At 44.0% G+C, this 14,903-nt stretch overlaps 1 protein-coding gene across 2 annotated transcripts in view; it reads left to right on the forward strand.

Moving 5' to 3' along the window:
• The window catches only part of PACRG (parkin coregulated), a 489,876-nt gene extending 475,605 nt beyond the window's left edge, over positions 1 to 14,271 (forward strand). For both annotated transcript variants that reach the window (XM_077755155.1, XM_077755152.1), the window contains one exon: positions 13,784 to 14,271. In XM_077755155.1, the coding sequence (XP_077611281.1) occupies positions 13,784 to 13,944 (161 nt within the window). In that variant the 3' untranslated portion in view covers positions 13,945 to 14,271. The remainder of the gene's footprint in view (positions 1 to 13,783) is intronic.
• Positions 14,272 to 14,903: the final 632 nt, after the last annotated feature.

The raw sequence follows: 14,903 nt of genomic DNA on the forward strand, positions 1-14,903 counted from the left end.
ACATCTCCTCGGTCTCCCAGAGGTCCTTCCCTGTGCAAGCCTGATGTAGCAGGAATCATCTGGAACACAGGGTACACATGTGTGCCTGTTTGCCAGGACATTTGTCCCAGTTTGCTCAGAAGTTCCTCGTCTACTTCGCAAAGGTCAGTTTTGGGAGCCTGGCCAGGGACAGGAGCCATGAGGTCCAACCACCCTCCCAAGGGACCCAGGTCATGCTCTGAAGAATCTAGAAGAGGAGAGAGGGCTTTTTAAAAAATGTTTGGTCAAAAGAGCAACCCATGCAGTGAAGGTGCTAGATGGGCGGATTTTAGCTCTAATAAGAAACAGGAGAGCAAGTTTCCTAAAGCCCAAGGTCAGTGTCCTTCCTGCAGGGCTAGGACATGAGCCTAAACAATGTGTCAATTCTTCCTTCGGTTTCACAGTCTCTTCTTCAGTATAGCGTTCTCTGTGTGGCCGGTAATAGGCAAGGACACCTTCTCCATCCCCCTCTCTCCAGCTACTCGCTCGATATAAAATGGGAATGTAACACACTGTTGTTAGTATGTATTAAGCGTCCACTAATACCTCAGAACACAAACTAAGGAAACCCAAATATACATTATTATGCAAATATTAACTCCCATAGTAACGCTACATAATTATGACCTAATTGTAGCTCGAGGCACAAGTATCAGGTTTTCATTCAAAGACAAGATCTGCTTTTTCCTGTCGGTTTACTAAGATTGCATCTCACACAGTCAGCCAGCAATCTCGGCAACAGGCTAATCACAAGCTGTGCTTCTGAAATTAGAAAACTCAGGACTTTGTTGAAGCAAAAGAGAAATGAGCAGGGCCACGAACGCTCAGAGTCAAGGCTAAGCGCCATTTGCACTCTTTCCCCAACTCGCTCAATATGCTCCAGCACATTGAACGGTGCCTGGGGGACAACCGAGCTTCGGAAGCTGTGGAAACTGTGGAGTGTAAGCGTAAGCCATAGTTTGCTTATAAAGTATCTTGATGGAGATGCACGCAGGGTCTGGGGAACCGTCTCGACCAGAACGACAAACTACACCTGAATAAGACCCCTGCCCTCCGACCCTGGGGCTCTGCATTCATGGTGAGTCCAGGTGACAGTAACGATGTGCTCTGCGTGACTTGAAGACACAGCAACTCAGGTCTGCTCCTCTTCCGAGGTTGGAAAGTCAACCCATTTTATAAAAGATGAAAACCTAACACCGTCCTGTTCTGTGGCCTGTCCCTACCCCAGAAAAGAGTTAAATTACGGACAATCCACTGTTATCCGGGAGCAGGGAAACTGACATGCTAGTGGCTGAAATTGAATCCTGGTTCAATAATTATTGAAATCTATCAACAGCTTGTTAAATCCATAAGACCTAACATCCGTCCTCTCATTGTATCCTTGCACGTGTCCTTACAGGGAAGTATGACACCTTGTTCCAATCAGAGACTCAGTAACAGGCTGAGAGTCCCAGGGAGCCGGGATGCAAAGTCGTTTGTGTTCAACAAACCTGTGTGCATTTCATTGTCCACTGGCCTCAACCCCTTGGGGATTTTATTGTTTTATTTCTCACTGCCTTCTTCTACTCACCTCCTCTTAAAATCCCGATTCAGAGGAAAATCAATTGTATAGACTAAACTGAAGAATCTCAAACGATAAAAATGTAACTCAGGCAAATCAGTATTTCTTTATTCAAAAATATCAAAAATTGGCATATTTCGCCTATCAGCATTTCCAACAAGCTTTCATTTCACTTCTCATGCAAGCCTGATTTTGCTGCTATACCAGATTAAATGGCCACATTTTCATTTTTCCCCACAATTTAGATACCTTTTTTTTTTAACTGTGTGTCCAAAACTTCGATAGGACTTTAGCAAAGACTTGGACCTTTGTAAGAATTTTGTTAGGCAAGGTCTAGTATTTTCAGATTAGATTCTGCAACAACACGCTTAGTGGCAAAGTGGATGTCTCTTGCCGTATTTAACTCACCAGTGTGTAGGAGCTGATAAAAGTTGATAGTCAGAGCTTTGGACAATATTGCAAGGTTATTTTAAACTGAGACAGCCGTAAAAGGCTTGAAGGTTTTAACTCTGTCACTTCTACAGCACTTAAGTCCCTTCAGCCCAGCTGATTTCTCTGATTTGTTCATTTAACATATTATCTTTACATTAATCAAGCTCATCTGATGAGAAAGGCTCCCACTCTGTAAAATTTCCAGCTAATGGCTTAGAAATCTACTTGAATTTTGCACCCAATCATTCATTTTAGAATTTTCAAAGAGTAGATAGTTTAAGCAAGCTCAGATAAATTCCAGACGAGTGGGGAAACATCTGATCAACATGTGTTTTCATTGTAAGTACGATTAGTGAGTTTATCTACTTAATTATTTTCTGCAGTAGAAACAGTAAAAGGCCTTCTACTTTGCAGATCCATGCTCTTTATAAAGCTATTCATCTAAAACGATTTAACCAAACTTCGTTATGATGGTGATCGCCAGTGTGGACCTACGTAGGCTTGAGATGTGAGTTCATTATGTAGATGAAAGTTCTAACCAAGGTAATTTGGAAAATGTAGCTCCCCATAACTTACTGCATTTGCTGATAACATTTGTTAGAAATCTGAGATTTCTCTTTTCATTTTTGTGCCTCAATTACAAAAAAATAGAGCTGAAAATGGATTCTATCATTAAAGTTATCTGCTGATAGAAAACTGTAACAATAGCTGTCATTTGCGTACATTTATAAAGATTTTCAGTATCAGTCTAAAAGTAGTAGAATTATTTCCAATAGGTTTGCCCCACTCCGGAAAGCAGCAATCCCTATTTCCTTTCCAATTAAAATCATATATTTGGTCATCTCTAGAGCGGGCTGAAAATTACCATGTGGAATTACCATGTGGAAAAAATAGTATTAAACAAAATTTAGATATTAAATGAAAACACTATAAGGAGTTGGCATTCTCTTCATCGTGAAATAAACGTTGCTAATAAAGTGAATGGGATAATCAGATTTTTTATTTTAAAAAAAGTTTTCTCAAAGTTAAGGGTGATCCAGGTAAACCCCACTTTAAATCTAGGACGACTTTGGGAACGAGATGAGGCTATCTAACTATAAAGAGCCTCCTTGCACTTAACCACATTTGATCAAGCTTGTCCAGATTCACATAAATGCTATTTCCATGGATAGGAACTTACAAGCATATAAATAACAAATAAAGAATAGGCAGTAGGCAAATAGAACTACATTTAACATATAATTTATTTAGAACTGAATGTGCTTATATTATATCTGGCTTCAGTAAACCCACAAAGTAGTAATTTATTCACTCACTCATTCCTTGTACAAATGTTCAATTTGCATTTGAGGCCAATGAATGAAGTTTATACTGATGAAGTAGTTTGATCCTGCCCTTCAAGAGGTGGTAAAATGTAGGAAAACTAAGTGAACGTGAATCACTTCCTAAGGATTCCAGAGTGACATGGAAATAAAGAAGGTGGATGGATAGCTGGCTATTTCCCTAGGATTTCAAAAGAGGGAAAAGATGACTCTGGAGTCAACTTCACAGAGGAAGTAAGTCCACAACTAGCCTTGAAGAAAAGTAAGGTCAGACGTACCAAGAAGAAGAGGGGAGCATCGTGCTATAGGGAGTTTCAAAGACATGCGTGGAAACTGCACGTGCTGGGGTTAGGAAGAAATCCGGTCTGAGTGGAACAGGAAGTCTTGGTAAGAAGGAGCCAAGAATGAGATTGTGACCAGGAGAGAAAGCGATTAGGAAAGTTAATCTGCAAGGTAAAGGAGGAAGAGGAGGACATGAACATGGAAAGGCGGAATAGACGACTAGCACCAACCCAGAGCATCCTGGGATATTGCAAAGACCCACCAGGCACTACACAGAGCAAACTGAATAAAGCAAAGGGAGGAATCAAAGACAATACACAACTGAGCCCAGACTCAGGGCTTGTGAGACTAATGAAGTCAGCACTCACCTCGTGGGGGCCATTTGGGGGCTTCCACACAGCATTAGACCCCACCAGGGGCTATTCAAGAATCATATGAAACAGTGTCCTGAAGGAACACTGGAAACCCTTAGCCTTCACGGAAGATGGGAACCTTGGACTTTGATCCATAACGCCCCCAACATCTGTGGCTTTGAGTTGGCTCTTTTGTTTGTAAGAATGTAGAAAGTTTTCTAGAAGACTCCCACTTTTTCCCTTCTCACCCTCTTCCTACATCCTGCGGTTTACAGGTCTTCCTAGCACCTCTGGTCTGACTAGACCAGATATCCCTCCACAGGTAACATTGACACTCTGGATAGTGTGGCTCTCAGGCTGCTTTTCTGTCCTGTGCACATTAAAGCCCTACCATTTCCTATCTTAGTGCCTATCTTTGTTAGCTAAAAGAAATCTGACGAGGATCTTCGCTTTTATGAAAAAAGGGCAAAATCAAAAAAATAGCACTCAGCACACACCCTCAGAAGCCAGAGGGGCGCCACCAGGCTCTTTCCCCAGGAACTGCACTCAGCATCAAGCCGCCCACCAGAGCTTTGAGCTGTGTGAGCATCTGTGCTTTACCTCGATGTATTTCCAGCCTCCGTTAGCAAGATGTAGCCTAAGGTATCAGAAAAACCCAAGAGAGGTTCTTTTGGGGGTCTGGGAAGACTCAAAAATTCTCCCATATACCTTAAAGGCAAATAGTTCTTCACTTACAAAAGGTTTCTTAGAGATGCTTTACTTTCAGAGAGCGGGGGAAACCGGTAAACCGTAAATGCTCCTAAAGATGGAAGTGTGGAATGTGAAATTAATCCTAGAATTTCCCCCTATTCCTCATGTATTGTGTGGCACTGAAAAAAAAAGTCCTTGAAATCAGTCATCCCTGATTTTCGTCTTTCTGCACATCTCTGTAAAGGATGTCATTATTTCAAGCACTTATGATGAAGTAAAGGTAGCATAATAGTCCACGTCATAAAAAGGAAGCTTAGATGAGCAGTTTGCTGCCCTGTGAAACACGAATTGATTGGTTGCACAAGTCAAATATCTCCCCTCACAGATACTTATTCCCTTAGACCCTCTCTCCCATGGCATTCCTCCTTTACGGGCTTGAACTTCTCCCAGTTAGAAAGGCAGAGTTTCTGCTACCTTGAACACCACCTATGTTGAGATGGGATGCTTACACCTCTCTTTCTGGATCTCCCTATCATCCTTCTTGTTGCCCTTGGGCAGACACCTGCCATACTTCTCTTTTTCAGTATCACTTACCGTTTGTGCTGTTCTGTTGACTTACTTTACCTCCCTAAGCGGGGTTTGCTCCTCTTTGGAGGGGAGCCAGGAAGTAGCTAGCTCCTGGGGCCATTCATTGTTTTAAGTGACATTCTGTGAGTGTTGCTGTTGTTATTATTATTATTAGGCCACCCTGCGCTAGGCCAGTGCGGAATTGATTTCGGACAGGGCTGGACTTGGAATTCTCCTTTTTAGAAGAAGTCTGGTCATCGAATCGAGTTGGCCAACAAGAAAAAAAAAGATACACTTTCACTTCAAACACTTGAATCCAATTTAATTCAATGGCCACCGAATCTGTTGTTATAATTCTGTATAAGGATACATTGGTCAACCCTTCCATTTTTTTCAGTATGACTTCCAGGTTAAAGTAGTCATTAATCAAAGATAAACTTAACTCGCTTTTTGTACTCTTGGCCAAATCACTCTCAATCGACTATATTTAACACATCAGCCCAAACATTTGATCTTTATTGTAAGAAGTCAAAGTCAATATCAACTTATTGAAATGGCAGAATGGAATAACTTTTCACAGTGTGTCAACAAGTACTTTGAGTTTTTGACAGTGTTTTCCTCCTTCATTAGAATTATGTAACCATTGCTTCTTGTAGGTTTTCTTAGAACTTGATTTGAAAGCTGAATTCAACGCTTATGAGATTTATGACTTACTTTGAAGAAAGATGCATGTGCTTTAGGACCACCTTTTCCATCGAAATACAATTCATCTCTTGAAGAACCATCATTTCCAAAAGTGTGTTCCAAAGTTATATTGTGATATTATAAAATGTAATGTTAGGAAGGTAGGAACCAGAGATCACCCAAAGTTCAATACCTTCTTTGTACGGGGTAGGTAACTGAGATTCAGAGATATCAGAAGGCATCTAGGAAGTTATTGAAGTCGTTTAAAACTATCCTGCAAGTCATTTGCCTTGACATCCAATGTTATTTTTAGTATACCAGTGCATTCTAATGTCATTTAGGGAAATAAATCTAATTTGCAGCTGGGAAATGGAAATTGTTTAGAAGTTTTCATTGTCTCTCTGAAGGAAAATTTTGAAATTTAATCGACAGTCAGGCCAAGATCCATGATATCTTCAATTTCAGGAGTAATTGGTGCCCCCCATTCAGAGGATGAAAACCCTTTCTAGAGCTTTTGAAACTGTGATGTCTCAGTAGCCTCTCGCTTTAGTCACCCAGTTCCTGTGTCAAGAAGAGAGGAAGAGAGAAAGACTTCAAGCTGGGAATTGAGGCCTTGCTTCAAAGCTTTTATCTTCAGAGGAAAGAAATCTTGTGAATTTCATTAATGTCAACAAGATCTGAGAAGATTTGAAGTATTTAAGCCCTTGGGCATCTCCAGCATGCCAAATGCTATGGTCATTATAGGTTATTGGTTGCAAAAGCATTGCAACTCCAATTCACACCCCCGATGAGTGAAGACTTTGGAAATATCCATTGTACAGTCATATTTAAGGGTATGTTGAAATCCATCACTTTCCAAGAAAACATGAAGTCAGTCAAAGAAATGGTGCTTAAGCTTGGGTGAAACATGGAAACACCCGAAATTCCGAATGGGGTGGCATATGTTATGGTCAGGAAACAAAAGATCAGTCTTCTCAAAGCACTATAGCAAAGCTGAGAAAGAAAACAAAAGAAGCATTGCTTTAGAATTCTAAAAGCAGATAACCTCACAGCATCTCCCCCAAAAGGTCCTTCTCCTAGGGTACAAAACTAAATTGAGTTATAGGGTTTTCCTTCCCCCTTCACTTTATTCTTCTCCATTCTCTCAACTCCAAAAATGATCAGACTAGAATTCACAATGGTTCCCACTATACTTTTCCAAACTTTAGGGGAGAAAGCCCTTCTATTCCAAAATAGGCAACTGTTTCTATTAAGTACCTTGGGTCCAAGCTAACCTCAAATAAACATATTCCTGGCACAACAAATGTTGACAATTTAAACTGGGTCTGGAAATTAAAATCTTCTTAATAAAATAAAACAAAACATATCTTTTGTTTCTCTTTTCTTTCTTCTCTTATATTAAAGAGGCAAACTCAGGAACTATACCTTCTAAACCATTTCATAAATATCATGGGATACCTTTTTAATGATAAGAGTTGTCTTTTTAATGCATCTCTTTTTGGAAACTGTTAGTTTTATTCTACTAAAGCTGACATCTGCTTAAATACCAGTAAGTGTGCCCAAGGAATTACTGTTTGGGTCATCACATTCTCGTAATTGTTAAATCCGCTAAACCCAAGGGAAAAATTTGTTCAGAATCATCCAACGGAAAATCTGTGATGGTTCAGTGTTGTCAAGAGACATCTTACAATAATAATATTTGCAGTAGGTTCTACCTGTGCACACCTGTCAAGACCGGAGCCCAGACCCTGAGGGCTCACCTTCTCCATAGCCATGACATCACTGGAACCCAGTCTGGGCAATGACCAAAGCCATCCCAGGCTACAGGTCCTGACAGGTAAGGTTCCTTACGATAGTCTTTAGAGCTCTGGAAATATTCTAGCTCAGCATTCAAGAAGCTAATAAGTGCATTTTCTGATCCAGAAAGAAATGATTCGGTTTCTCCTTTTAGCATTTTTTTTATTTCACTTACTGTGGGCAAACGCCGTGGGACCAGAGCTCTTGCTTCACACTAAGCTCGCCAGCCATTTCACCTGGGGAGATGGTGTAACAAATGTGCTCTCTGCAAGTTGCTTTGTATCAATGGGTGCTCTCATACTGAGAACAGCTTTGGGCTGGACTTGGCCTGGATTCACGTTCAAATACCATGTCTGCAAAGTGGCCACGCTTGACAACACATGGGACCGCACACACGAATGGCCAGAGAAGGGCGTAGCCAAACCACGATGCGTCAGTAGCAATTTATTTCAAACCCCTGCTTTTATGACTGTAATTTAGCCTTAGGTGCGCTGAGAGCATCGGTCTGCCTGGCTCACTGTCTGGTGCTGCCAACGGCTGCAGTGAATGTTGTTCCATCAAGTTAATCGTCTTTTTGTCTGAGAAATTTGCTGATTTCTACAGTTATTTAAAGTGCTCTTGGCCAACGAAGGGGCAGTGTGAACACTGTTGTTGGAGAGCGTGGGGAGTTAACATCGTAAGATCAGAGTCTGGACATCACTTGAATCCCCCCTCCTCCTTTCCCGATCCACTCAGGTAGTTTTTAGCTGAGTTCCTCAAGCAAGTGCTTCCTTTCAGGGTGTCTGGGTCCCTGGCTTTGAAAAGCACCCACACGGTGGACAGTTTCAGGATGAAGGCACTTCTGCCCATAGGGTCCCACTCTTCCCTCAGGGGGCGAGCCTGCTGCGTCAGCCAGGAGATGCCCCCAAACTCACAGAAACATTTCTCTTCTTGAAACAGTGCCTGTTAATTTTCTTAAGTCACGACCAGAGAGCACAGGTTGATTTTTATAAATTATGTCACCTGTTAGTATCACATAAGTACTGCTTCATGTATGTGGAATAAGCATTGTTTCATTCTTCTCATGCCTTAAATAGTGCTCTCTCTTCCAAATAACTCCTTTGCGTATTACCGTTCATGTAGGAGTAGCGACACATTTAAGAGTATTTGCCAAAAGAACGTCAGAGTCCGAAAACTCCAGAATTGAACTTCAGTGTGCTTGAGCCCCTCTGTGGTCGTCCCTATGTCCTTTCACCGCTCTCCGTGTGTCTGGGGCGCCTGACAGACAAGGGTTCTCTCAGGACACAGGTTCAGGTGACGACCTTCATGGTGAGGGAGACGCCTGTGGCTTGGAGGCTCCATGAGGTCAAGGAGCATGAGCCTGAACTTCCTTCCATGGTGGGTGCATGTGACCAGGGCATTGGACAAGAGGGGCATCACGTAGATGACCCCAGCTGGAGGATAAGCTCCTCCAAAGACACAAGCCCCCTTTTCTCTGTACCATGTTACCCTGTGGTGCCTATTAGAGCATCACCCCAGGATGCTATCCTGGCATCACCCCAGGATATTGCTGGCGGGGCGGGGACCGAAGGCACGCCAGGGGGACAAAACAGCGCTGCCAGCATCAGCTCGGCACTGGCTGGGGAAGGCCCTGCTCCAGCCACCAAAAGTGTCCCTTTTTTTCCCCTGACTTTGCTTCCCTTGCCTTTTCTCCCTCCTTTTCCTGTAATAATGTCAGCTAAAGGAAAAGGTTGCAGCGTCCACATCGTTTAGAAATTACAAAGATGCAAAGAGAGTATTTCATCAAAATCCCACGTGGCGTGTGTGTGCTGCCGGTCCACCTCCCCTGCAAGGCAGGTAGCTGCATCAGGCGGAGATGTGTCTCAGGTGACCTCCCTTAAAGACGGGCCTTGGTGACATTACTATTGTAATGACGGTAGTGGCTTCACAGACACGAGCTGAGCTCATCACCGGCCGTCCAGACGCAAGACGGGGATCTATACATCCCAGTTCTGACCAATGTGGAGCCCGGAGAGAGGACCCAGAGAAGGACAGCTTAAAGAGGGTTATATAGGAAAATAAAGTATGCGTGTGATGACACACATTGCCTCTGTCATCAGCAATCTCGGCATTCAGAATGATAAATGCACTTACAATAGTCCCTAACCAGGCACAACTTTCAAGCAGTCCCTGCATGAAACCATCTCCAAGAAGAAAAACTACTCTGCTTGCATAGTATCCTTCTAGAAAAGCCGTGTGGCTTAAACCGTTGTTATAGTCCTATTTGTTTGGTTATAAATAAAACATTATCTCTTCCATCACCAGTGTATCTTTCCAGCTGCTGGACATAAAACAGATTCCGAGCTTCCTAAATGGAAATGTCATCTTCCTAATCAGAATTGACAATTGTAAATAACCATCTGTTTTGTTTGGGTTTTTTTTTTTTAAGTGCCTATTCTCACCAGCGCACTTTCCACCAGCATCTCGTGTATTTAAAATGGCGAGCTCCAGGTCAGATTCGCAAAGAAACCAGCAGCGTGGCTGTTTTGAAATGAAGGCCGCTGCTCACCTGCTTCTCAGCGTGGTTGGCACTAACCCACGCCCGTCATCATTCCAGCACGCAGAAGTAAATTTTCTTTAGATTGACATGGTGAGAGGAGAAGAGAGACCCTGCAGTCAGGATCGCCCACGCGGAAAGACATGGTATCAATCCACTTGGAGGAACTTTCCAAGAAGGTCTTTGGGTTGAATTAAGAGAGAAGAACGAGGCTTGTGTGTGTGACTGTGTGTTGGGGGGCGGTGGAGGTCGCTGATATGTGTTACAGGTGTAAAGAATAGATCTTAAGGAACAAAGTCAAAAAGAAGACAGGACCAGGGAGTCAGAAGAAGGGGCAGGAGGGGAAGGGTAGAGACAGATAACAGGTGACAAGGGAGATCAATATCAGAGAATGCGTCTTTCTGGAAAAACTTCAGTTTCCCGATTCTGATTGGAATGGGGAAGAATGTGTGTGCCCCTTCCTGAGAGACCACTCCTGCTTCTGCAACAGGCAGACTCAGGGGGAAGGTGGCACAGCCCACACTTGCCCACAACAGACAAGCCCACAGCACAAACCGTGGGGGGCACAGGGCAGTTATAACTGGTGACGGGGCCGAGCAGTGACAGCCTCGGTCCAATTCCTTATGGCAAAGATACGTGAATTAATCCCGGATAAATGGTGCCTTTTGTCAGCATATTAGCCTAAAGGTCAAGAACTGAATAGATCACGGGACAGACATATTTTCCTGATGGAGGCAGAGGGGGGGCTGGAAAGTCTGCACACAATGGAAAGCTTAACGCACCCTGTTTTTCCCACTGACTTCCAGAATGCTACAGAGACAGCCGCACTTTATTTCAATAATGACCTATTCTTGCTTTTTGAAAAATATTTAACTGTAGGAGTGAGCAAAACTATGTAGCTTTTCTGTGTCTCAGCAGTGTAGAAACCCAAATGATAAAAAGAACAGAACACAATAGAAGTTGCTTATTCAGAAAGTGACTTGGAGTTGGTATCTTTGGTGCTTGCAGAATGGGTATTGCTGGGGCGGAAAAAAGCCCAAGAAGGAACCCATTCCCCTGTTCCGTGTGCTGGAATGATGACAAGGCCATGGGTTAGTGCAAACCACGCTGAGAAGCAGGTGAGCAGTGTGGCTTCCATTTCAAAACAGCCACATTGCAGGTTTCTTCGAGAATCTGACCTGGAGCTCGCCATTTTAAATACACGTGATGCCGGTGGAAAGTACGCTGGTGAGAATAGGGCACTTAAAGCAAAACAAAACAGATGGTAATTTACAATCATCCAAAAAAAAGATTTTCACCCTATTTCTTTTAAGGAAAAGATAAACTTTTTAGAAATGGGGTGAAAATCTTTTTTCAAACATCTAACCTGTTGTTTGTTCCACAATAATGCTTTGCTAATTGGTTATTTTGGATGATCAACTACCCTGTACCTCAAACTAGCTGAGATCAAGCTCACCGTGCGATCATAGAAAGGTTTCTATCATGAGCAAGAAAACCCCCCCCATAATTATAATGGCTTTGTGTTGTAGGGTCATTTGTTATGAAAATTGATATACGCTAAAGCTGTGTGACGGTAATCTCTTTCTGTCTCTGAAAAGTAGTACTATTTCTTCCTGTCTTCACCTCACTATGAGAAACTCATGAGGAAAACAATTCATTTTCCCTATGCTATCGAAGACAGCGGTAGTTCTCTAAAACGTTTCTGGAAAAGGCAAGCAGAAGAACTGCTTATCTCTGCTACATGGGATTGTGACTGTTACTTTTAATACTGGCCTGAACCACTGCTCATTCTTTTCTTAAGTGTCCAGAATAACTGGGGGGAAAGTGTGAAATACCATTTTGCCCTCGATTAGTTTCACATTCGAGCAAGACCAACATTTTGGAGCCATCCTTGAAATATGGATAGAACAAGGACTTTTATCTGGCGAAGTACATTTTCGGGTTGCAGCTACCTGGAGTGGCTGTGGCCTGAGCTCACGGCCCATTGACTGCACCCTGCTTCAGCAGAGACGCCACGGGGTGATGTCAGCAGCTCGGCAGAGGCATGGTACCACTCAGCTACCTGGGAGAACAGATGTGGTTGACGCCTTGGAAATCTGGGAGTAAAGTACGACAGGAATGCATGTCCTTATTTGGGGGCCGCCTGTGGGGGCTCAGTTGGTTGAGCATTTGACTTGATTTTGGCTCAGGCCATTATCTCACGGTTCGTGGGTTCAAGCCCCACATTGGGCTCTCTGCTAACAGTGCAGAGCCCGCTTGGGATTCTCTCTCCTCTTTCTCTCTGCCCCATCCCCACTTGCTCTCTCTTTCTCTCTCTCTCTAAAATAAATAAATAAACTTAAAAAAGAAAAGACACTATTGGGGAAAACCCCGTGGAATTTCTATACTCTGCCTTGAAGCAGTGGGTCTCCATTTTAGTCCGACTTCTACACATCTGGGTCATTTTGCAGCCAGGCTGCATGTGATCACGTACTTCTCCTCCAAATGGTTTGAGGCAGAGTTTGCAGATCTGGGTCCCTGAGGCTGCATAAGACCAATGCTGGCATTTCCTTCCCTTGTGGAGTCTGAGAGGTAGCTGCGGGGGTCACTTCAAGGCTTGGCGTTGGCCGGGACCTCCAGGCACTGAGTCCTCCACCTAGGCAGTGACACTCAGTCCCTGGGAAATGGTGACTAATAGCCATTGTCCAAAGGTTCAGTGGTGAGCAAGGTGAGAGCATCTAGTGCAGGAAAGGCAGTTTCCTCCGAGCCCACCCACACCTGAGGCAATGGCAATAATCGCAGGTAAGTGAACACATGTGGATCATTGACATTTGGAGGAGAAGGAGCAGATGGTGACAACAGCAGCGAAGACAGGGATGAGCTAAGCCTCTCCTTCCAGAGTGTATGCATTTAAGCCGCATGGGGCCAACCCCCTAACCTGACCACAGACTGCTCACTTTAGGGGTTTTTTTTAAATGTTTTTCATTTTTGAGAGAGACAGAGACAGAGTGTGAACAGAGGAGGGGCAGAGAGAGGGAGACACAGAATCAGAAGCAGGCTCCAGGCCTTCTGAGCTGTCAGCACGGAGCCCAATGTGGGGCTTGAACCCATGAACTGTTAGATGATGACCTGAGCCGAGCTGAAGTCAGACTCTTAACCAACTGAGCCACCCAGGCGCCCCCTGGGTGAAATATGCCACGTTGTGGCTTTGAAGAACTCAAGGTCTGAGAGAACACTCTTTGTAAGAGTCAAATTTGAGATTTGTGACCCATCGTGTCGCGGTGATTACCCCACTTTTGTTGATTCTGTGATTTCTTTAGTTTCGATAGCTTGTCATCAGCTCCAATCCGGGACTTTGTATTTTTATAGATTTGTCTCTCACTACCCCTAAAACTCTATAAGATCACAATTTTTTATTAAAACAAAACAAAACAAAACAAAAACGTTAAATGCTTGCGTCTCCTAACAAGCATGCAGAGAAAATGCCTAGAGCGATGTGTAGGATTTGGGGGCGGGGGGAGCTGCAGAATAACGGGTCTCTTTGTGTGTTTGCATGAACCAGTTAACTCCGGAGACGGTATCGACTACGGCCAGCAGAAGAGGGAGAACATCGGCGACCTGATCCAGGAGACGCTGGAGGTCTTGGAGCGCCGCGGGGGAGGAGATGCCTTCATCAACATCAAGTACATGGTCCCCACCTACGAGTCGTGCTTGCTCAACTAGAGGCAGGAACAGCTGGGATGGGGGAAGGCTTCCGTTAGTGCCCAGATCATCTGTCTCTGCTGCTTTTAGCATCTCATTACTTGTGACTTCTACAGCTTTCTCTTCTACAGCTGCTAAAATAGTGGCTTATGGGCCATTGGACCGTTAGCCCTATTGAGAGCAAGGCTTTCCAATACATAAATAGTGCCTGTTTCTTAGATTACAATAGTGTACTGTGCTTATTTGTTCTAAGAGAAGAATTGCTTCTTTATACAGCTCGGACAGAAGCAAAAGTCCGAGTCAAACCTTCAGTTGTATAGACAATAAAACTATAATTTTCATGCACAATTCAGCAATAGCTGTTGTGTGTCTGCTTGCCCTGAGGGTGATGTCAGAGGTTGTAAGGGAAGGGTTGGTGCTGACTGCTTAATAGGTGTTTGTCCTGGACGAGAAACGCCCTCTCCCAGCACCTCTGCAGCAGCTGTACCCAACGATGTTCTCTGACAGTCAATAAAACCGTTGAGTCTATGTGCCGATCGCGCAAGGACAGCATTGCGGCCCGTTGTGAACCTCAGCTACAGACGTAATTAATGCCTGGAGCCCAGGGGTCATCTGGGCTTTGCGGGGGGCCTTCCAGGGTATGTTGGGGTGTGGGTGGGGAGGGCGACGGGCAGAGGGAGGCATGAAAGGCAACATGGCAAACGTGATGAAACAATGCTCGTATGAACACTTGTCCCTCCATGGGATGCGATGCCGCATCTCAGGACGTGGTGTGTCTATTGACAAAATGTCACCCAGCCCCTCGTTCAGGGCTTTGATCATTTCTGGAAGTGACTTACAAGCATCCGAATGATTCTTTGGCAATTCCCCTTCCTCCCCCTTCTCTCGCCAGGTGATGTGTTCTCGTAGCACCTCTCTGTAGCTCTGAGGGTGGCATCGTGGGGTTTCATTGAACATACCCCAGCCCCCTGCCCGCAAAA

Source organism: Crocuta crocuta, unplaced genomic scaffold (genome assembly GCF_008692635.1).
Source record: "Crocuta crocuta isolate KB4526 unplaced genomic scaffold, BGI_CrCroc_1.0 scaffold11, whole genome shotgun sequence".
NCBI classification, from domain to species: Eukaryota; Metazoa; Chordata; class Mammalia; order Carnivora; family Hyaenidae; genus Crocuta; species Crocuta crocuta.